The 23,066-nt window shown below is 43.9% G+C and overlaps 1 protein-coding gene across 2 annotated transcripts in view; it reads right to left on the bottom strand.

Moving 5' to 3' along the window:
* TAB1 (TGF-beta activated kinase 1 (MAP3K7) binding protein 1) overlaps nucleotides 1–23,066 on the bottom strand; it is a 203,789-nt gene that overhangs the window by 24,622 nt on the left and 156,101 nt on the right. For both annotated transcript variants that reach the window (XM_077452322.1, XM_077452323.1), the window contains 2 exons: nucleotides 2,204–2,348; nucleotides 1,370–1,592 (listed from right to left, as the gene is read on the bottom strand). In XM_077452322.1, coding sequence (XP_077308448.1) covers nucleotides 1,370–1,592; nucleotides 2,204–2,348 — 368 coding nt within the window. The remainder of the gene's footprint in view (nucleotides 1–1,369; nucleotides 1,593–2,203; nucleotides 2,349–23,066) is intronic.

Below are 23,066 nucleotides of genomic sequence, written 5' to 3'. Positions count from 1 at the left end.
CCTGTTGGCCATTATCCATTGCTTATCCTAGGGACTGTACTACGTCTACAGTCTCTGACCATGATAACGTGATCATGACATTGTCGAAAAGGGGCAGTGCATGGGTGACCCTAAAATGACGCGCCCCCCTGAAAAAAGTTCTGCCGACACCCATGCACTGAGGGCACCAATGATCCTGACCCGATTCCATTTGCAGAAATCCAGCCCCAAACTTGTGTGGAACCACCAACCATGCTTCACTGTTGCCTGCAAAAACTCAATATTGTACCGCTCACCAGCAAACAAACTGCCTCCTGATACAGTTGCTTTGCCTTGCTTCCACCTTGCAGAAATGGCCTTTTGGCTCCAAATTTTCCATGAAGACCACTTCTGGCCAGACTTCTCTGCACACTAGATGGGTGTACCTGGGTCCCATAGGTTTGTGCCAGTTTTTGAGCTAATGACACTGCTGGACATCTTCCTATGTTGAGGGGAAGTAAGCATAATGTATCTTTCATCCACTGCATAAGTTTCCTTGGCCAGTCACTGTGACTATGGTGGTCAACGTTGCTCATTTCTTTGTGCTTCTTCAAAAAAGCTTGAAAAGAAGCATATCTTGAAACTTCAACCTGTTTTGAAATCTTTGTCTGAGAGAGACCACCTGTGGTGGAATCAGTGCTGCCTGCTCCCCCTCCCCCATACTGCAGTATGTCTTGTAGGATGAGGATATAGTCTATGTTGCAGAGTCATGAAGACATGTAAAACCAGGATTTGGTATGTATAAGGGTACAGGGAAATTTGTCTTATTTTGTCCCTGTCACCATTCAGGGTTTAGCCTTCGTCCACCATGGGTAGCATACCCTTGAAGAGGTCTTCAGGGTCTGGTTGCTAAAGGAATAGACCATGGTCCCGTACCTGTATAGCACCCTGTGGCTAACTACACTACACTCGCCCCAAGTGCCAAGGTGAGCATTGAATGCAGAATCTTGTGCCTGAAGCAAACATGACAGGTCAGCTCTGCTGCTACAGTGTCCGGATATGGTTCCCAAGATGTACTCAAGGATAAATTATCTGCAAACTGTTTGGTGAGCCATGAAGACAATAGTCATATATTGAAAGACATGTCAGTTGCAGGAGGTAAATTTAATCTGGTGAAAAATAGCAGGAAATTCCATCCATCACCCAAGGACATTTGCAAAAAATTGGAGCCGCGTGGAATGGGTGGAGCTACAGAGATACACCAGGGAATAGACCCAGCAAAGCTTTTGCCAGTGTTCAACTATCTGAAGTTGCGGCATAAGTCCTATGAAACCATTCCTATGTCCAGTAATGTAACATAAAGATATGAAAATCACATTTCCCAAAAGAGTGCCAGAAAATTATCACAAACCTTGAGTTGGTGTTAGAGTGGGCTGGTTAGCTTCTTCTAATGGATAGCCCAAGTTACGAACAAGAAGGGTCATGTCCTCATGTTTGGTGCAGAACTTGGTCCGTTCACCACCACTGCGAAAGGTATCATGATGTATCCTTTTCACTCTCTCCACTACTGCCTGTGCCACATCATCCAGAGAAACTTGCTTGGCAAATTCTGTGGCAATCATTGCTGCTATTTCCTTTCGAATAAAAACACAACAATTAAAAGGCTTACAGGGTTCATGACCAGTGGCGTCGCTGGGGGGTGGCTATTGGGGCTATAGCCTAGAATCCAAGCCCATAGCCCAGAGTCTCTGCAGGGGTCCCAAGGGGAGTGGAGGCTCCCCAGGGACCCTGATTTAAGTGGGGGGCTATCTGGGGACCCCGATTTAAGTGGGGGGCTCTCTGGGGACCCCGATTTAAGTGGGGGGCTCTCTGGGGACCCCGATGTAAGTAGGGGGCTCTCTGGGGACCCTGATGTAAGTGGGGGGCTCTCTGGGGACGCTGATGTAAGTGGGGGGCTCTCTGGGGATCTTGATGCAAGGGGGAGGCTCTCTAGGGACTCTGATGTAAGGGGTGCTCTCTAGGGACCCTGATCTAAGTGGGGAGCTCTCTGCGTATATATACATACACACACACGTATATTGCTGTATATACATGTGCATACCCACCCAAGCGTATGACACTCTTTACTACGCTGCTATGGGCTCTGGCCCCAGATCTTTTGTAGACCTAGCAACGCCCCTGTTCATGACTATTATACAATCGCAAAGCTGCTGCTAGATACTATTAGGGCAATTATTAATGGTACCTGATTAGCTTGTCCAGGCCCGTGTGCGGCTTCCAAAGCCTTGTAAAGACCTTCTGACATCAGCACAAGAAAACCTGTAACTCCGTCCAGAGGCTGGCATCCATGGATTTCTGGCTCTGCCGTAACTGGTTTAGATTTGGCTGCACTAAAGACAAGATCACTCAGTTACTGAATGTAACTTATATATTTCAAACAGTTTAAATACCTAGGTTTATATTGCTTTTTTATTAGAAAAGTGGCATATAACGTGAGTTCTAGTGAACAATTACATGCTTATTGCTGTATTAAAAGAGAAGTGCAGTACTGAAAAAACAAAACATACATACCTGCTACATCATCTGTCTGATGCCGCAAGATGTCCTCCATTGCCTCCAAGCCTGAGAACTGAGCGATCACATGACTGCTGAGCATTCATTTCTCGGGTCCACTCTGAGCAGAGAAGGATGACTGTCAGTCACTGTTCTCTGCTCCGCCCCTCCAGCACTCACCGGAGCATTGTGCATGAGTGGGGGTGGGATTGGCTGGCTCAGGCTCTCAGTGGCACTGAGAGTCTAAGCCAGCTGTCAGGAATCTGAGTCGATAACAAAAATAATAATGTGAGGATCCTCTCAGAGATTGGAGCAGGTCCATGAAGTCAACTGACGGTGAACCTTAGTCCACTGTCGGCTGACTCTGGGTCACAGGAGTGCAGATATAAGTGCACTCCTGTGACCCACATGAGAAGTATGGCCACACAAGCTTTGCCCAAAAGTTCTTATATTCCTATGTTCTGTACACCCTTTCTAATAAAGAGTCATAACTGGTAAAAAAAAAAAATAAAAGAAAATACTAACTAGCAGTGTGCAATTATGCTGGGAATATTGTGGACGGCAAGGAATGTGTGAATTTTTAAGGTTTATGGAAGTTGCAGCTGTCCTGTATGCTGCGGTTGTTCCAGCAGTATGCTCTTGGTGAAATTTACAAGTTTTAAGCATACATTACTATTCATCCGAATAGTAACTATGTTTTAAATTAAAAAACCCAACAGTGCTGAAAACTGTATTTTTTTCCCCCATGTTATTATACCAAATCCAGGCTTTGAATGTAGCCCTCAAGAGTGACTCCACTTTTGTTGAGAAAAAAAAAAAATCCCCTCTGAATGATCATTTAACATTGCAAGAAAGTTCAACTTTAAAATCCTGCCTGTTTCTGCTCTGAAGAAAAATCTGTATGTCTTTTGAAAACTGAATCAGAATGGGAGTAACTTTTTCATTACTGATCATCTGATGTACTTGCAGGGGTCCAATGAGGAGAATGTCAGGGTCTGTACTCCTTTAGAAGTGATTAACTCTTTTTAGAAGTGTCTCCCAGAAACAGATAATTTTTGTTGCAGAGAATGTCTAAAACCTAACTTGCTTCTTACTGCAGATTTCAGAGAAAATCAGTAGGCCAATCACAAGCAATAAATTACATCTCTGAGGCATTACATAGTTAGTCTGGTTGAAAAAAAGACACAAGTCCATCTAGTTCAACCAATAAAAGGGAAAACATTTTTTTGCAATCCTATATACACACTCATATACCCACAAACCCAGCAAAGCACGATCCAATTAGTTCCAGCAGGGAAACAAATTCCTTCCCGATTCCACCCAAGAGGCAATTGGATATTCCCTGGATCAACTTAACCTATACATATTAGTATCCAGTTAAATTTTGTACATTTAGAAAATAGTTCAGGTCTTTTTTATAGCAATCCACTGAGCTGGACAGAACCAGCTCTTGAGGGAGTCTATTCCAAATTTTCACAGCTTACAGTGAAGTATTTCAGTATTTGGAGATTAAATACCGTATATACTCGAGTATAAGCCGAGATTTTCAGCCTCTTTTTTGAGGCTGAAAGTGCCCCCCTCGGCTTATACTCGAGTCATCGCTGTCTGCCCGCTCGATCAGCGTGTCGAGCAGACAGACAGCGGCCATTCTATAATTCAAAAGCCGCGCCTCCGGCTCCGCCTTCGCCTGTGATAGGCGGAACACTGAATTTCCCAGCAGCCTGTGTTCCGCCTATCACGGACATCGTATCATCCTCGTACTACAGACGAGGATGATACGATGTCCGTGATAGGCGGAACACAGGCTGCTGGGAAATTCAGTGTTCCGCCTATCACAGGCGAAGGCGGCGGCGCAGCTTTTGAATTTTACAATGGCCGCCGAGGCGCCGACGAAGAGGGCACGGGACGGAGGCAAGGCAAGGCACGGCACGGGACGGGACGGGACGGGACGGAGGCAAGGCACGGCGGCAAGGCACGGCACGGAGGCAAGGAGGCAAGGCACGGGACGGAGGCTCGGGACAAAGGCTCGGGACACAGGTAGGCTGGACACACACACACACACACACACACACACACACACACACGGATGGAGACACACACACACAGGGATGGATGGATGGATGGAGACACACACACACAGGGATGGATGGATGGAGACACACACACACAGGGATGGATGGATGGATGGATGGAGACACACACACACAGGGATGGATGGATGGATGGACACACACACACACAGGGATGGATGGACGGACACACAGGGATGGACGGACACACAGGGATGGACGGACACACAGGGATGGACGGACACACACACAGGGATGGACAGGCATGTCTCACCCTCGGCTTATACACGAGTCAATAAGTTTGCCAGTTTTTTTGGGGGTAAATTGGGGGCCTCGGCTTATATTCGGGTCGGCCTATACTCGAGTATATACGGTATCTTTTCCTCCAGACGTAAAAAGTGCTAGCTTGTCCTTTGTGATGACCTTAAAAAAAAAAAAAAAAATCGGCGGAACTCCTGCTTTAAGGTCAGCAGCTATAAATACAGCAGCTGCTGACTTTTAAAATAAGGATACTTACCCGCCCAGAGCGCCCGTGTTTTCGGCACCCGAAGCCTATCTCTCGATCGTCTCTCGGGTGCTGCCGCCGCCATCTTGGGTATGGGAATCAGGAAGTGGAGCCTTGTGGCTTCATTTCCAGGGTTCCCTACTGTGCATGTGCGAGTCACGCTGCGCAATAAGGATGGTCCCCGCTGTCTCTGGGATCCGTGTGTTTCCCAGCAGACAGTGGGGGACCCGCAGGAGGTGGCGTAAATATCCGCAGATTCTGCGGATATCTATGTTGGAAGCGGGTGCAGATACCTGTACCCCCCTCCCCCCTGAAAGGTGCCAATTGTGGCGCCGGAGGGGGGGTTCCAATGAGCAGAAGTTCCACTTTAGGGTGGAGCTCCGCTTTAACCATTTTCCCACAGGGCACTTTCACCCTCCTCCTGTCCAGACCAATTTTCAACTTTCAGTGCTGTCGCATTTTGAATGACAATTGTGCATTCATGCAACACTGTGCCCCAAAAAAAATTGATATTTTTTTCACACAAATAGAGCTTTTTTTGGTGGTATTTAGTCACCGATGGGTTTTTCATTACATAAACGAATCAAGACCGAAATTAAAAAAAAAAAAACACAAAACTTTTTCATAGTTTGTTATAAAATGTAGCAAACAGGTAATTTCTCTTCTTTATTAATGTGCACTGATGAGCATTGATAGGCTGCACTGATAGGCAACACTGATGGGCACTGGTAGGCGAAACTGATGGGCACTGAAAGATTGCACTGATAGGTGACATTGATGAGAAGACACTTGTGGGCATTGATTGGCAGCAGTGGTGGGTACTTATTGGCACCATTGGTTGGCACAGATTGACAGCACTTTTGCAGAAGCCGATTAGCGGCTCTTTTCTCCTCTCAACATGCTGACAGCATGAGAAGGAGCAGTGATGGCAGTGTTGGCTTTTTTACAACAGTGTTGGCTTTTTACAACAATTTGTGTACGGCAGTGTCTGGAGGACAATGCGAACACAGAGCACGCTGCGAGCAAGTGGTTAAAGTGAATAACTCAACATCAAGTTCACTATATGGACCACGTGTGTATTTATACATGTTGATCATATCCCCCCTAATCTCCTCTTCTCGAGAGAATAAATTCAGATACTCTAATCTTTCCTCATAGCTGAGCTCCTCCATGCATGCCTCTTATCAGTTTGGTTGCCCTTCCCTGCACTTTCTCCAGTTCCCCGATATCCTTTTTGTGAATTGGTGCCCAAAACTGAACGGCATATTCCAGATGAGGTCTTATTAAGGATTTTTACAGGGGCAAAAATAAATCTCTCTTTTGGAGTCGTGTATGGACCGCCTCCAGGTTGCCATATTGCATTCAAATTTACAAAAAAATTACAGCGCTTTAGACTGAAAAGGAAAGATTTGTAATAACATGAAATTACAATATGGCTTGTTTCACAATTGTATAAGCTAAAAAAATTAATATTTGCAATATATTTCCCGATGAAAATGGAGTTAGGCCTAAAGGGTTAACATACTACATAATGTTAAAATAAAAACATATAAAAAACAGTGCAGCACTAGATACAGTGCCTTGAAAAAAATATTCATACCCCTTGAAATTTTCCCCATTTTGTCACATTACAACCAAAAACGTAAAATGTAATTGTGATTTTATGTGATAGACCAATACAAAGTGGCACATAATTGTGAAGTGGAAAGAAAATGATAAATGGTTTTACATTTTTTTTTTTACAAATTAATATCTGAAATGTGTGGCATGCATTTGTATTCAGCCCCCGAGTCAATACTTTGTAGAACCATCTTTTGTTGCAATTAAAGCTGCAAGTCTTTTTGGGGATGTCTCTACCAGCTTTGCACATCTAGAGAGTGACATTTTTGTCCATTCTTCTTTGCATAATAGCTCAATCTGTCAGATTGGATGGAGAGCAGACTAGCAGGTTTTCTTCTAAGATTGCCCTGTATTTGGCTCCATCCATCTTCCCATCAACTCTGACCAGCTTCCTTGTCCCTGCTGCAGAAAAACATCCCGCAACATGTGTTTTTTTTCACGGTGGGGATGGTGCGTTCAGAGGATAGATGGGAAACGAAGACTGCTGCAGAAGCCGCTGGTACTGGAAGGATCAAAGCAGATCAAGGAGACAGACTGGTTTCATGGCATCGAAGGTACTGTCCGCTGTCATACAGAGACCTGGCCTGCAAAACTGCAGAGACTGGGACAATGGGACAGAGTAGGGACTGCAGATATGGAAAGGGCTAGGGGTCTCTCTCATCTCTCTCTACCTAAGCAGCCCCCCCCCCCCCCCGCTTTCACAAAACTAGATGTGATTTTCTGCAATTAAAATGTGTGCATTTCCAGCCTTGATTTTATATTTTGGTTCAGCTAGAAAGGAAGGCTGACAGTGCTCATGGTTATAGTACTGGCTGCAGAGGGAAAAGGGAGAAGAAAAAAAAAATCAGGGAAATTAGACACTTTACTTAAAACTCCTTTGTGTCTCTCTAGCAGCAGATTTGGTTCTGTCACCTCTCCTGCTTTTTTTCTCCCTCTCCTCCCCAATCTGACCTTCCTTGGCACATTCCTGTGCTTCCCCTTCCCCAGCAGCAGGAAATTTTGAGGCTGTTGGAAGATCAGCCTCTAGGAAGTCTCCCCCTCTGGTATGATTTCTGGCCAAGTTTATATATATATATATATATATATATATATATATATATATATATATATATATATATAAAGCTATGAGTAAGCACTCTTGGTAGTGTGAAACGCGTTAGGGATTGGAGTGCTGCCATCCAGAGTTCTTAAATTATTTGCAACAAGGATATGCTGTGCCTGCACCTGGGTATCTCCATTCCTGGAGGGGCTGTTTTCTTGGATTTGTTGACTTACCTGGAGCGGTGGTTCTCACACACATGGAGTAATCTATCAGGACCTTTTGGCTAAAATTCCACTTTAATAAGCGGGGTTTTACTAAACTGCAAATGAACCCTTAAAGTGGTTGTAAACCCTTACAACACACTTTGACCTATAGGTAAGCCTAGATTAAGGCTTACCTGTAGGTCCAAGAAATATCTCCTAAACCTACACGGTTTAGGAGATATTTGCCAAAAAGACAGGCGCATGCGCCGTAGACAGACGGTCAGCGGCAACATGCCGTGAGTGGCGGCTCCCGTGCGCATGCGCGGGAGTGACGTCATCGCGGCTTCGCCGAATGACAGCGGCGGAGCAGCGAGATCCACCGAGAAGATGGATGCGCCGGACTACAGGGGACAGCGGTGACTTCGCTGGCTCCTGTGTCAGGTAAGTGACACATAATGGACTACTATGCGATGCATAGTAGTCCATTATGCTTCACCTTTGCAGGGAATGAAAGAGGAAGTAAACTCATCAGGGTTTACTTCCTCTTTAATGTTCTGAGCCCCCTATAAGACTGCTTTTACACTGACACTGATGTGCTGCAGGTTTACTGCACCGTGGGTGCAGCACAGTGCATTTGCTACTTTCCTGGGTTAGCGGTGCTTTGCCATAGACTTTTATTATAATCATAGATATATTACTTATTGTAAAAGTACATATTGCACATAATTTTTTCAGTTAAAAAAAACAAAAAAATGGCTTTAGACAAAAGTGTGGTGTACTTTCTGAAAGCGCACCAAAACTCCTGCATTCAGAAAGTGCACCAAACATGCAGGATAAGATAAAAGTCTATGGCTAAGCACAGCAAACCTGCAGGAATGCTGCAGGTACACTTCACTGCACCCTTGGAGTGGGTACACCACAGCACATCAGTGTGAAATCAGCCCTATGCTATTATGCCCAGTGCATTGCTTCACACTGACCTGGAGATCTCTTCTTACCTGCTGCTGGCACCACACTAGAGACCGCTAGCCGGGATAAGAGGTGGAGTGCAGTTGGGATCACTCCACATGGGGAAGGAGCCAGCACTACAGAGGAGGCATTGGCTTATGCGGATCTTGCTCCCTATTACAGCTCCAACTTTACAACTATACAAGTAATCCCTCTGCATTGCGTTCCGATGCTCTGGGATGGCAGGTCAGCAAGCCCAGACTGCGATTTACCAGTAACCTGGATATACGATCTACAGGCCGCTGACCCTCGACCTAGGTGATGTGAGTGGAAGTTTTCCGCCCCCGTCCTGCAACACATCACAGGAGGTTGTGGAACCATTCACAGAGTGCAGTGTGGCTCACGCATGCGCAATGGGATCGCTGCAAGGAGTCACAGCCTGTTTTCCACATTTAACATGCCGATGCCAGGGACGCAAAGACTGGCAAAGAAGCCACCCAGGATAGGGCAGTGTCCCTGATCAACTTCTGTTCAACCACCCTGTCCAATAAAAGCTGCCTGATTAGCCTCTGCAGCTCTGATCTTGTATTCTGGCAGCAGGGATGTCCCCGCTTTCAGAATTACATATGGGTAGGCCTGAAAAATAAAAACATAAAATTGAGGAAAAAACAAAAAAGGGTGGAATATGTTCTTTTACAATGATGAGTAATAGAACTATGACATTTTATTCAAACTATATAACAAGGCCTCAATGAAACTTTTTTTTTTTTTTTTAATCACTTGCCTACTTGGCACTTTTACCCCTGTCCATGCAATTTTTCAGCTTTCAGCGCTGTCACACTTTGAATGACAATTGCACCGTCATGCAACACTGTACCCAAACAACATTTTTATCATTTTTTTAATACAAATAGAGATTTCTTTTGGTGGTATTTCATCCATGCAGACAGTCCCAAGACATTCTGGTGGCATGGGACAAGAAAGCGCAATGGTCTGGAGTGGAAATGGGCATATGGGGTAAGGGTAGGTTACCATTGAAGAAAGCTATTAAGCCCAGAACGCTCATGCAGAAGAGGAGAGTAGGACAGCTTCAGGATATGGACATGGGTGCAGAGAGTCTGAAGCTTGTCCAGAGGCACAAAAACGTCGCTGCCCCTGTCCTGCAACACATCACAGGAGGTTGCGGAACCAAGGCCCAAAAACATCTGAAAATGGGTTGATCCAGCTCAATTGTCGGAGAGTCTAAACAGACTTTTGGATATTTATCGGATAGGGACTGAGACAACCATGCTCTGAACAGAAGGTCATCCAAATACCCCAACAATGGGAGTACCCTGCAAAGTCTCCCGGCTGGAGGGAGGCACTGAATGATCTGGCAGATCTCATACAAAAATTCTGTACATGAATTTAGACATTGAGTGCTTTCAAATTCATAACTGGGTGTATGCCCCATTTTGCCTTGGAACAGTGAAGAGGTTAAGAAAAAAAAAACTTTGTTCCATCTGGGACAGGGAAATAGCCCTAAGTTGTTGTTTCATGGCAGTGTAGAGGTCTACTCTGTGCCAAGTTGAACAAAGGCAGATTGGACAGCATAAAGCAAAGTGGGGGTAAAGATTGAAATTCTAGTTTGCATCCTCTGCACACCATGTCCCTTACCCAAGCATCTAAGAAGTATTAAGTCCACGGTGACGAAAAGGTCAGCAGAGCTAACGCCACTGAAGACTTGGAGGCCCAGGCCTAGGGGGTACGAAAGTAACTCTTCTTGATCTCAGAGGAAAAGGACCAGGCTAGGGTTTTGTCTCTCTTTCTTGGGCAAAAGGGTACTTTACCTTCCAGTACCTTTCTTGGGCAAAAAGGTACTTTACCTTCCAGTACCTTTCTTAATAAAGTTGTAAAGGGAGGCTCGTAACAGGCAATTGCCCTCAAAAGACATGTGCAGAAGTTTTTTTTTTTTTTTTTTAATGTTCTGCAGAAATTAATTAAGCTGCTGGGTTTTGTACATGCTGCCTGCCATAATAAAATAACTTATTCAGAAGAACAAGCTGCCAGCTCTCAATTCTACCTTCTCATACTACGCTTTGGTGCAAAGAAGACACTACGAGATTGAGCACTGTTTGTCTACCTCCTCGGGGAATTCATCTGGGTGTTGTTTCCCTTTCCTTCAAGGCCAACATTTATTTAAACCAGAGGGTGTGCTGAATGTGAATGGTCAAGAGTCCCATTTTAGAAATTGGTTAGGCAATGTACACAAGCCCACACAAAGGTGAAATACAATGGGGAAGAGTTCCAGTTTGTGCAGGACAGAGAGGTGCAAAAGGACAGACTCAGGAGCTTGTTAAATATGTTTATACTATATGTTATGTCATATATGGCCATAACAGTAAGGACTGTGGGGTAAGGCTTAACAGTGACTTAAAACGGGCTTCCAGTCATTTGTCTACCAGATCTTTGAATACTGGGATGTCCTCTACACAGACGGTTAAGGCTTTGTTAAGAGAAGAAATGGCAGGGTACACAATAGGAAAGACTATTTCTTGGTAAATGCCTCCTCCATAGGGTACTGTGTAAAGCATTTTAGAGGGGGAGACAGACAATTTATCAGAATTCAGCCAGTTGCCAGACCTTTGCACATTTAGACACAGGCTGCTCTAGTTCTAAACAAGTACGCACTGCATCAATGAGAACCAAAAAGGTTTCCTTAAGCATAGGAAAGATGGCAGTAGACTGAGCCCCCATAGGTTTGAGTTCTTCTAAGATGGAGAGATTTCTCGTCATCCTCAGCAAAAGACACAGACAACTGTTTCAGAGACAGACTCAGGAGGAGAGATGTGAAGAGGGATAAGTACGCTTGGGTGCTGAATTGGCTATCAAAGATAATTTACACAAACTCTGTCATAGTAACAGTACATTTTTCCCCAGATAAAGCAGAGGGGGGGGGCCAGGTGGACTAAGGAAGATACTAAAGAGCCTGGGGAATCAAGCAGGGAACCAATGAACAAGGTGTCAAGCTGGTTAAACATTGTAGATAGGCTGAAAAACAAAAAAACTGATTCCTCCATCCATGCAATACAGCAGGGACAAAAGGATCTACTACTGTGCTTGTAGTATTTTGACTGCTAGCTATCAATTTACTGCCTATTTTTTCAATTGAGGGATGTCGGGGGGTGACCAATATGGCCACCCAGTGGGCGAATTATGTGCTGTGTGTGGCCAGCTTAAGCAAGGCATACTGAAGGCCTCCCCGAGAGGGAAAGTATGTGGCAGTGACAATATCACTGCAAACAACAGGAAACCTGTGCCTGGTTCCAGTGATCAGCTTAAGCAATGGCAGAAAGGAAAAAAGGTGTGGTGCATTTACAGAAAGGTACATACAGGGAGCCCCGGCTCAAAAATGGCACAAAGACACTATTACAATGTGTCACAGTTCCCCTAACACTCAGCATATGAAATTACACTGGCACCCACTAAAAAGCCCAGAGGGGAAGACGGAAGTAGGCCACAGCAGCACCTATGCACTTACTGCAGCAGTGGTCCACAAGGTGTTCCACAAACATGGCAGGGAGCACAGTCATCTAAGAAACTCTTTTTCCCTCTGGCGGGTATACTCTATTAAGAGGGTATTCAGGGACAGGCTTCCACCAGATGAGTGCAGAACAGCATCAAACCTGTAAAGCACACTGGCTAATTGACACGGGTAATCGGGCAGCACTTCTAGCAAAACCCAGCGTTCAAAGGTTCACATTACAGGCCTTATCCTGCAGTTACCGGAATAGCTCCCAATGCATTGCCAAAGGTTGGCTAATCCTGGATAACTGCATATAGAAGTACTTTTGGATCCACAGGGATCAGGAATCCAAACAACAACTAAACAGGTCAAGAGGGTTTGATAGCCACGGGGATCAGCCAAATAACTGCACCTTAAGCCCGAAACTGGCATCAGAAGAGGCCTAAACATCCACCTAGTAGAGTTTAACAAACCTGTGAACCTAAGTCAAGGTGGCTGCCTTACAATCCTTAGCTACAGGTGCCTGGTACTGAAAAGCCCATGAAGAACTAATAGATCTGGCAGGGTGTGCCCTAACAGGGAAGGAAGGAACCATATCCTTCAGACTGTAGATTTTATCAGTAACTTCTTTAATCCACTCAGCATTGGTGAAACAAGATGCAGGAAGACCCTTGCTGGAGCCCTCGGGAAGCACAAACGGGGATTCCGATTTTTGCAGTAACAAAGACGTAAATTCTCACAGCACACACTACCTCAGACAGTGCAAAGATATTTCTTGGCTAGCTTGGAAGCCCATATCTTCTTAAGAAAAAACATTCCCGACTTAGACTACAGTAGGAATGAGACAGCACAGGTGCATATGGAGTCAGAGGCCATGCACACGCATTGGTGCAGCAGTACCGCACTGGTGCCCATAAGATGCACAGAATACAGCCCCCCAACTCTCTCCTTATTGACTTACTGGCTGTGTCTGACAGCAGCCAATGGCTACAGAGACCCGTCAGAGCAGCCGCACATCGCCTGATCTTCAACATTTACAACCACTTTAAAGCTAGATTTATGCAGACATATCAAGCATTGAAAGCAGAAAGGATTTGATTTAAATCAAGTTGATTTAAATCATGAAGTAATTTTTGTCCTGCAGTGGCTCCTCCTCTGACCTGCTGTTGACTCACCGACAGTCCCATTCACTTTAATGGCACAACAAGGTGAGGAAAATGGTGGTACCAGGTAAGTGGATGCCCGCTAGCAGGCGCTACCATAATGGATGTGAAATGACAGGTGCTCTTTAAATGTAAGGACTAATGCCTTGTACACACGGTCGGAAATTCAGACTGAAAAGGTCCGATTGGATTATATTGTCAGAAAATCCGATCGTGTGTGGGCTCTACCGGAAAATCTGAGAGCAGGATCAAGTTTAGGACAAAATCCATCGGAAAAAATCTGATGGATTTTGTGGTCGGAATGTCCGACCGTGTGTACAAGGCATTATTCTTGTTGGTAGTTAGAATATTTAATAGTTGCAAACAAAATGAAGGTTTCCCATTTAAAATAATAAATGGTCAGGTTAGTAAAACAGCGATATTGGTTTGTATAGTACATACAGTTTGTAGAGTACATAGATTTGCAAAACAATGGGATAAAGGAATATTCCTGAACTTTGTTTTAGCTCATGATTACTGTGAAAGTGTGTGAATGCATCAATTCAGTGCATGTTATCTCAGCTTGCAGAGCTTGGATTCATTGAATGAGTTTACCAAAAATTTCAATATTGCAGAATATACAGCCTCATGCAACATAACTAAGCTCCAATTCATGCTGAATAAACTAAATTTTTGTTGTATCTTAAATAGCAAACTATCTTTAGATAGATTTTTACTCCAAAAGCATTTTATTTTTATTAAATTTGATAAAAAATCATCGATTTAAATTAAAAACAAATCAGATTTTTTGGATTTTTGTTTTTAAATTATTGATTTATACTCATTCTGATTGAAAGTGTTTTGCATCTGCAAGATAGTATTGTACAGATTAAGTACATGCATACAATCCAATAGGTCTGAATTTTAACAGAACACCCTTGGATAATATATAATTTTTTTGTTTAATATGAATGCCTGTTATGATCTCTGATTTAATTCTGTCTATATTCAAGGCATCCTCTTGATACAGAAAACAGCAGTTTTGTATTATACATTCTAAAATACATTTTGCCTTATTTGTTTTTTTGTGGCAGTTCTCAAAAGTATTATAGGAAGTGTGTACATTATATTATATGAAACAAATGCCGACAATGCTCAGAACTGTACTGTTTCACTTGCTAGCTGAATATAACCCACACAAAAATAAACATAATTGTCCCAGATCTATAGGGAATTATATATCAGGAATGAAAAAATGGAGATAAAATAAAACAAACAGAGGGGGAAACTGCTAAATCAAAGATACTCAAATATCAAAGATATTTTATCAAAATCCAGATGACCACAAAAGAGGAAGGTTTATCACTTCCTTGGCAAAAACAACCCCCATTTTAAGAGGATGATCAACATTGCTTCTTTCAAAAAAAATTTTTTATTAGCAATTAACAAAATAATTACACAGTACGATATAGACATAGAGCATGTGAAGAGATTTGGTGAACAGCATGTAAGCAGTAACAGTGGGACTTAGTCCCTATAGAACTTTGTCAAAAACAACAATGGATTATGCAGTTCGGATCATAAAAGAGAATAATTATCTGATTAGACAGTCAAGTGTCATATAATCCGGGATCACCGGGGGAGGAGAAGAAGGTGACTCCCCGGGATAAGATCTATACGTTAGCGGAGAGTACAAGTACTGCGAGTGCAGTGGTTTTCGGAGATAGGGAAATAGGATAGCGATAGGAGTTAGACTGGAAACAAGGAAAGGGGTAGAGGGGGGAAAAGAAGAGAGAGAGAAGTAGAGAAGGATAGGAAGGCTGTGGATCGACAGGTCCGCACGGACCCAGGCCATTTATTGTGAGGGTCTCCTTAATGAGGAATAATTTAGACCTCTAAAAGGTCGGAATCTAAGTCAGGGGGTAAAAAGTGTGTTATCCATGGCTGCCAGATCTTACGGAACCGGGGCATGCGATCTAGAATTTTCGCGTCAATTTTGCAGTGGATCATAGCCTGCGTGACCCTATTTTTAAGTTCGGCTACGGGGAGTATAGGTGTCTTCCAGGCCCTAGCAATCGTTTGCTTTGCTGCCGTTGTAAGTTGAAGAAATAGGGACAATTGGTACCGAGTGCAGTTGTGGGGTGCAAGGTTAAGCAAGGCTAGAGATGGATCGGGTGGTATAGGGTATCCCAAAAGTAATGACGCTATCTGGAATATCGTTGTCCAAAAATTTGTACAATAGGACATGTCCACCAGATATGTATATGAGTGCCTGCTTCAGCACAGCCTCTAAAGCATGAGGCGGGGTAACCAGGGACAAACTTAGCTATTCTAATGGGGACCAAATACCACCGCATAAGGACTTTAAAATTTGCCTCTGAGGCAACGACATTTTGGGAAGCTTTACAAGTATTGGCCCAGATCTTCGTCCATATAGCATCATTGTAATCTATATTAACCACTTGCTTACAGGGCACTTAAACACCTTCCTGCCCAGACCAATTTTCAGCTTTCGGTGCTCTCACACTTTGAATGAAAATTACTCAGTCATGCAACACTGTACCCAAATGAATTTTTTGTCCTTTTTTTCCCACAAATAGAGCTTTCTTTTGGTGGTATTTGATCACCTCTGGGGTTTTTATTTTTTGCGCTATAAATGAAAAAAGACCGAAAATTTGGAAAAAAAACGCATATTTCTTTGTTTCTGTGACAGAATTATGCAAATTATTAATTTTTCTTCATAAATTTTGGTCACAATTTATACTGCTACATGTCTTTGGTAAAAATAACCCAAATTAGTGGATATTATTTGGTCTTTGTGAAAGTTAGAGAGTCTACAAGCTGTGGTGCGAATCGCACAAAATTGATCACATCTGATGTACTGGTGGCCTATCTCGCTTCTTGTGACCCGAACAAGTCAGGAAAGTACAAATACCCCCCAAATGACCCCTTTTTGGAAAGTAGACATTCCAAGGTATTTAGTAAGAGGTATAGTGAGCTTTTTGATGTTGTCATTTTTTTCCCACAATTCTTTGCAAAATTAAGATTTTTCATTTTTTTTTTTCTCCACAAAATTGTCATTGTAATAGGTTATTTCTCTCACGTGGCATGTGTATACCACAAATGACACCCCCCAAAAAATTCTGCTACTCCTCCTGAGTATTACAATACCACATGTGTGGGACTTTTTCACAGCCTGGCCACATAGAGAGGCCCAACATGCAGGTAGCGCCATCATGTGTTCTAGGAACATAAGTTACACATCTAACTTGTTGACTATTTATTACACTTTTGAAGCACCAGGACAATGACACGTGACACTGATGACAGATGGCACTGATACGTGGCAATGATGACAGGTGGCACTGATGACAGATGGCACTAATATGTGGCACTGATGACAGATGGCACTAATATGTGGCACTGATGACGCGTGGCACTTATACGTGGCACTGATGACACGTGGCACTAATACGTGGCACTGATGAAACGTGGCACCGATGACAGATGGCACTAATACGTGGCACTAATATGTGCCACCGATGACAGATGGCACTAATACATGGCACCGATGACGCGTGACACTGATGACAGATGGCACTGATAAGTGGCATTGATGACACGTGACACTGACAACAGATGGCACGTGACACTGACAGGTGGCACTGATGACAAATGGCACTGATACGTGGCACTGATGACAGATGGCACTATGTGGCACTGATGACACGTGGCACTGACGGCAGGTGGCACTGGGGGCAGGTGGCACTGGGGGCAGGTGGCACTGGGGGCAGGTGGCACTGGGGTGGATGGCACTGGGGGCAGGTAGCACTGGGGTGGATGGCACTGGGGGCAGGTAGCACTGGGGTGGATGGCACTGGGGGCAGGTAGCACTGGGGTGGATGGCACTAGGGGCAGGTAGCACTGGGGTGGATGGCACTAGGGGCAGGTAGCAATGGGGTGGATGGCACTGGGGGCAGGTAGCACTGGGGTGGATGGCACTGGGGGCAGGTAGCACTGGGGTGGATGGCACTGGGGCAGATAGCACTGCTGGGGGCGGATGGCACTGCTGGGGGCGGATGGCACTGCTGGGGGCGGATGGCACTTTTTATTTCATTTTTTTAATTTTTTTTTTTTCCAGAATCAGAACGGCTGCCGCTGCAGCCGTTCATCTCTCCCCTCTCGCACTGTCTGTGCGAGGAAGGAGAGCGGCGCTGCGAGATGATCTCATATGTTTACATATGAGATCATCTCCCATTGGACACGCCGATCACGCTGTAAACGGCCGCTGTGATTGGCCGTTTACAGCGATCTGTGTTTGCCTGTCCCCGGGGGACACGGCGAACACAGAACTTCCGCGATGCGCGCCCGCGGCGGCGCGCATTGCGGAAGTAAACATCAGGCCGTCCAGGGACGACCGCCCGAACGAACGCGCCTGCTCTACGGCCGTAATTCGGCTATAGGGCGGGCGCGAGGAGGTTAAGGTCTGCAGACCATTTTGAGGTATAGGGTAGGAGGGGAGCAGGGGGGGAGGTGAATTGAGAGTACAGTTGAGAAATAATGCCCGGCGCATGTGGGTCAGAGTCGCATATTTTTTCGTAGGATGACATATATTCTTGCTCATTATCAAATTTAGGTAGTGAGCTTACAAAGTGGGAAATTTGCAAATAGCGAAAGCATTCCTTATTGGGGAGTCGAAATTGAGCTTGTAAGATAGGGAAGGGTTTGATCGTGCCATACTTTGTAAGATCACAAATTCGGTCCAGGCCTGCCCGAGACCAAGCCCCAAATAAGCCTGGCTCGGAGTAGGCTGGGCCAAATAGAGGGTGTCCAAAGATAGAGAGCAACGGTAAGTGTTGGGATTTAAGGTGAAAAAGTTTGTGGTTCATGTCCCATATTTTAATGGAATGCTGGGTTATCGGGTTAGTAAGTTTACCTCTTTGCGAGGGGGGTAGCCATAGAAGATTGGATATAGTAATGGGGTGAGCATCTATGGCCTCAAGACTGACCCAAATCGGTATTTCAGTTTTCGCATGATATAAAGTGATCTGGGCTAGCTGGGCTGCATAATAGTAATAGCGGAAATTTGGTACACCTAGTCCGCCCTGTGCTTTGTGGCGAGATCAACATTGCTTCAGTTTAAGCGTGTGCCCAGTTTAATACAGTCAAAGCCACTAATGTGTTTCTGTTCTTTTAAATAGTTGTCTTTAACATATGTGCCAATATAATCTACAGGGATTTCACTCCCAAAACAAACCGCATCAAGCACAATATTGTGCACATTTATAAAGCAGTTTGAAGCAACAATGAACATCATAAATGTACTGGGTGACATGAAACATTGAGGAACTGCCAAAGCTTTTAATCTGAGGTTTTCAATTTTAGTGCTAATAACAACTGGGCTTATATAGGAATCTGAATATTAAAGCCCCTTTCACATGATAGGCCTGCTCAGATCCGCCTGTCTGTTTTTCAGGCAGATCCGAGAGGGCCACCCATTGACTTGTATGGACAGGCAGATGTCAGCGGAGATGTGTCAGCTAACGCCCACCTGCCATCTGGTCCAATAAAATCTGCTCAAAACAGACGCATCGGCAGCCGATCAGCGGATCTAATAAACGGACAGGTGGGTCAGTTTTTGTCCAATCTCCCATAGAGGACAGCGGGGCTCTGACAGGTCCGTCCCTGCACAGCGAGCAGAGACGGACCTGTCATGCACCGGCTCAGCGTCGATCAACGGAGCGATCGCCCACTGAGCCGGCCAAGTCCGCTGAGTGGATCCGTCCCGTGTAAAAGGGGCCTTAGGCTTTATGTACACTACTGCTGGTAAACAGACGTTTAGGAGCAGTTGGACATTTTTTACAGATGCCCCTGAACTCTTCTCTATGTTATCTCAGGAGTACATCAATACCAGCAGTGTATTTAGGTTTTGTGCTGCCCTAGGCCTGCCTAAACCTGTGCAACCCCTAATTTAAATATGACCCACCCCTTCCTGTCAAGGACACAACCCATGCTGTTTAAGACACGCCCTGAAATTTTCGAGTGGGGACACTAGTTCTGAGGGCCGGGGGGGGGGGGGGGGGGCAATGGATTCTCTTAATTTGCATAGATTTCCTCTTACTTCCTGTTTGGCTATGTTACAGGAAGTGAAGGGAAATCTCTGCAATGGGACAGGGATGGTAAAAAATAAACCGACAAGGGCTATAACCCTCTCTTACTCTATCCAAAATGAAAAAAAGTGTTGCCTATAGTTCTACTTTAAGCACAAATTTATGATTCTTTTTTATGGAGAGGACTAAGAAGATATAACCATGCCAATGGTGCAGCAGAAACCATATAGCACAGGGAGGAAGGTTTGTGGTCCAGTATGATAGAACAGTAAAAATTAGAAGCGACCCCCCCCCCCCCCCTGTTGCGGAATGCAGACCCCCTGCTTACCGGAAGTAGTGCGGACACTTTATGGGGGCGCTAGACGGATCTGCCTCTCAGCCCAGTCCACCCCATAAGAACTGGCGCTACAATAGCAGTGTAGCTCAAGCCAGCGGGGACTCTTTCCGTGCTGCCCCCTGCAAAGTGCGGCCCTAGGCCTGGGCCTTTTCGGCCTAAGCCAGGATACAGCGTTGACATGTACACAGGGTCATTTCTAGTGGTTTCTAGGCAGTGGAGTTCAGAAGCATTTTTTGAAAAGCAAAAAATGCTTTGCAGGACAGATGTTCAGAGGCATTTGAAATGCCTGTAACAGCTTGAGTTAAGCTGCGTTTTGTTTACAGTTTTTAATTTGTAACCATTAAAAAAAAAAAAAAAACACTTATAAAATACAAACGCGGGTAAAGGTTGCATGTAAACACAGAAAAATAGACGTTTTTACATTTCGGTTACCATCTGTAAAGTTAAATTATTCAGGAGAGGTTGTAAAACGTCCCATGTACATTAAAGCCTTAGTCTCCATCTGGCATATCTTGATTTCTGCCGGCTCACCTAAGAAACATGTATATTCAACCCTTTATTTAGCTATGTTTACTTATCTTAGGAGAACACTTACAACAGAATCAAGGAGTGAAATGCCTTCTGAGGTCTAACAATTGCCTGAACTAATGCTAATAAACACTTCTAGCTTCAAGGTAAACAGTACTGAACCGACAGCCCTATAGCTATTTATACTACTCCACTACAGTGCTCTGTTTTTTTAGGTGATTGTAAACTTTTTTTTATTATAAACATGTCACACTGACTTGCTCTGTACAATGCTTTTGCACAGAGCAACCCCAATCCTCCTCTTTAGTGAGTGCCCCCTCCTATGGAGGCACTCATGTGGGTTTCGATACCAAGCCCACTGCCTGTGTCTAGAGACATAGACAGCATGGCTCACACCCCGGTCTCCCTTCACCACCAATTGACTGAAAGCAGCAGGAGCCAATGACTGCTACCTCTCTGTCCTGTGAGGGGGAAGAGCACAGAGAAGGCCACTGCTCTCAGGCACATTGTTGGATCAAGATTGGGCTCAAGTACGTATAAGAGGGGGCTGGGGGGAACCTAAGCACAGAAGTTTTTTTACCTTAATGCAAAGAATGCATCAAGGTAAAAAAAAAACGTAAGCCTTTAGAACTACATTGATAAGGCTATATAAATAAACTAGAACTGTGCAAGTAACCTTATTCACCAAGCTTTAACACATTTTTATTTGCCATGAGTATTTTTAGCTATATGGCTGTTATTCTCAGCTCTCATTACTGAAAATAACTGTTGTCATAGCAGATGATGTCTGCTTAAGACGAAACGCGTCGGGACTTCACTGCAGCCTGAGATTTGATTGAAAAAGCGCTTATGTTCTTTGTACACGTGAGTTTGATAATTTTTTATTAAATTACTTGAAACGAAAAACGGAGTTACACTATTGTGGTCCCTGCTTTCTTCTTTTATATCTATCCCATTACCTATGATGATTTATGTGGATGGGGACATACTGTAGAGGAAATAGCCACACTTGAAAGTCTTCCAGAAAAGGACAACACCGAAAAAGCCTATGTATATCTACAAGCATATATGATCCTCCAAATATAATTTTGAGTAGGATCCATTAAATCTGGTAAGCCCCCATTTTATGTGGTGGAGGGTTCACGCAGTGATTGTGCGATCATTCCTTGGAGAAGGTGTAGGACTGTTTTCACTTCATCGTATCATACACAGAAAATTTGGAAAATTTGGAGAACTTTTTCACTTGTTTTCACGTTGTTTTCCTATTTTTGATATATTTTTTTCATTTTTTCATATATTTGTTTGGACATTCTAGCTTTAATTATCATATACAGCAAAGAGTGTTTAAATGTATTTATTTGTTTGCACAGTCTAATGTATGCACTGATTACATTGGTCACATTGTAATGTGGTAAAAACAAATAAGCGCTACACTGTTTTTCACAAAATTTATTATGCCACATTTGTACACCTAGATGTTGTGTTAGCTGCTGTTTGTGTACCGTTCACAAATTTGAATAGCGCATAGTGTTTTTGGTTCTTTTTGGAAAAAATAGCAAATGATTGTTATGGAAAATTAATTAAATTAATTAACTTAATTAATTAAACCAACTCTCAACACTGAAATGTTGCACTAAAAAACACCTCATGATAAAAAGTGGTCAATACTTACCTTTCCGGTATAGAATCTTCACTGTCTCGAAGAGCTCTGGGCACAATTGTCATGCTTCTGGGTGTGTCAACTAGAGTGTCCCTCACTGGGTTCTGTGGCTACAAATTGATACGACTCCCTCGGACAAGAGGTGGTTTTGGGCCTTTTGAAAATCTAACCCTAAGGCAGTCTTTTTTTCATTTGAAGAAAAGAAAGCAGTAAGGGGCACTTTTGAACTCTATTTTGTACTCTCATGAAACCACCAATTGAACCCACCGATCTGGGACACCTGAGAACCAGAGAGAAGCAAATTGAAACAGAATTCTCCAAAATTTTAGGAGTGAGGGAGTCCCATTCCCTGTGAAGAGGGCTCTGCGGAAGGTTTTCTTGCTGTTTGGGCCAAGCCTTGTGCCATAAGGAAGGGCTGAACTTAGTTTTTGAATTTGAAGCCAGGATAGAGCAGGCAGGTGCTCTGCATTTTAACCACTTCCATACCGAGCCAATTCTGGCACTCCACTTCTACATGTAAAAAACACTTTTGCTAGAAAATTACTCAGAACCATAAAACATTATATTCATATTTTTTTTTAGCAAAAACCCTAGGGAATAAAATGGCGGTCATTGCAACTTTTTGTCACACGATATTTGTGCAGCAATTTTTGAAACTCAAATACAAAACAATAAAGTTAGCTCAATTCTTTTGTATAATTGTGAAAGATGATGTTATGCCGAGTAAATAGATAGCTACCAAGTTACGCTTTAAAACTGAGCAAACTTGTGGAAAGGCGCCAAATTTTGGTACTTAAAAACATGCATAGGTGACACTTACATTTTTTTTTTTACAGGTTACCTGTTTAGAGTTACAGAGGAGGTCTTGCTAGAATTGTTGCTCTCA

Source organism: Lithobates pipiens, unplaced genomic scaffold, assembly GCF_037356315.1.
Source record: "Lithobates pipiens isolate NorthernLeopardFrog02 unplaced genomic scaffold, aLitPip1_a1.2 Scaffold_23, whole genome shotgun sequence".
In the NCBI taxonomy this organism is placed as follows: Eukaryota; Metazoa; Chordata; class Amphibia; order Anura; family Ranidae; genus Lithobates; species Lithobates pipiens.
Note: the sequence above shows the minus strand (reverse complement) of the source record. Positions and strands in the feature narration are given on the sequence as shown.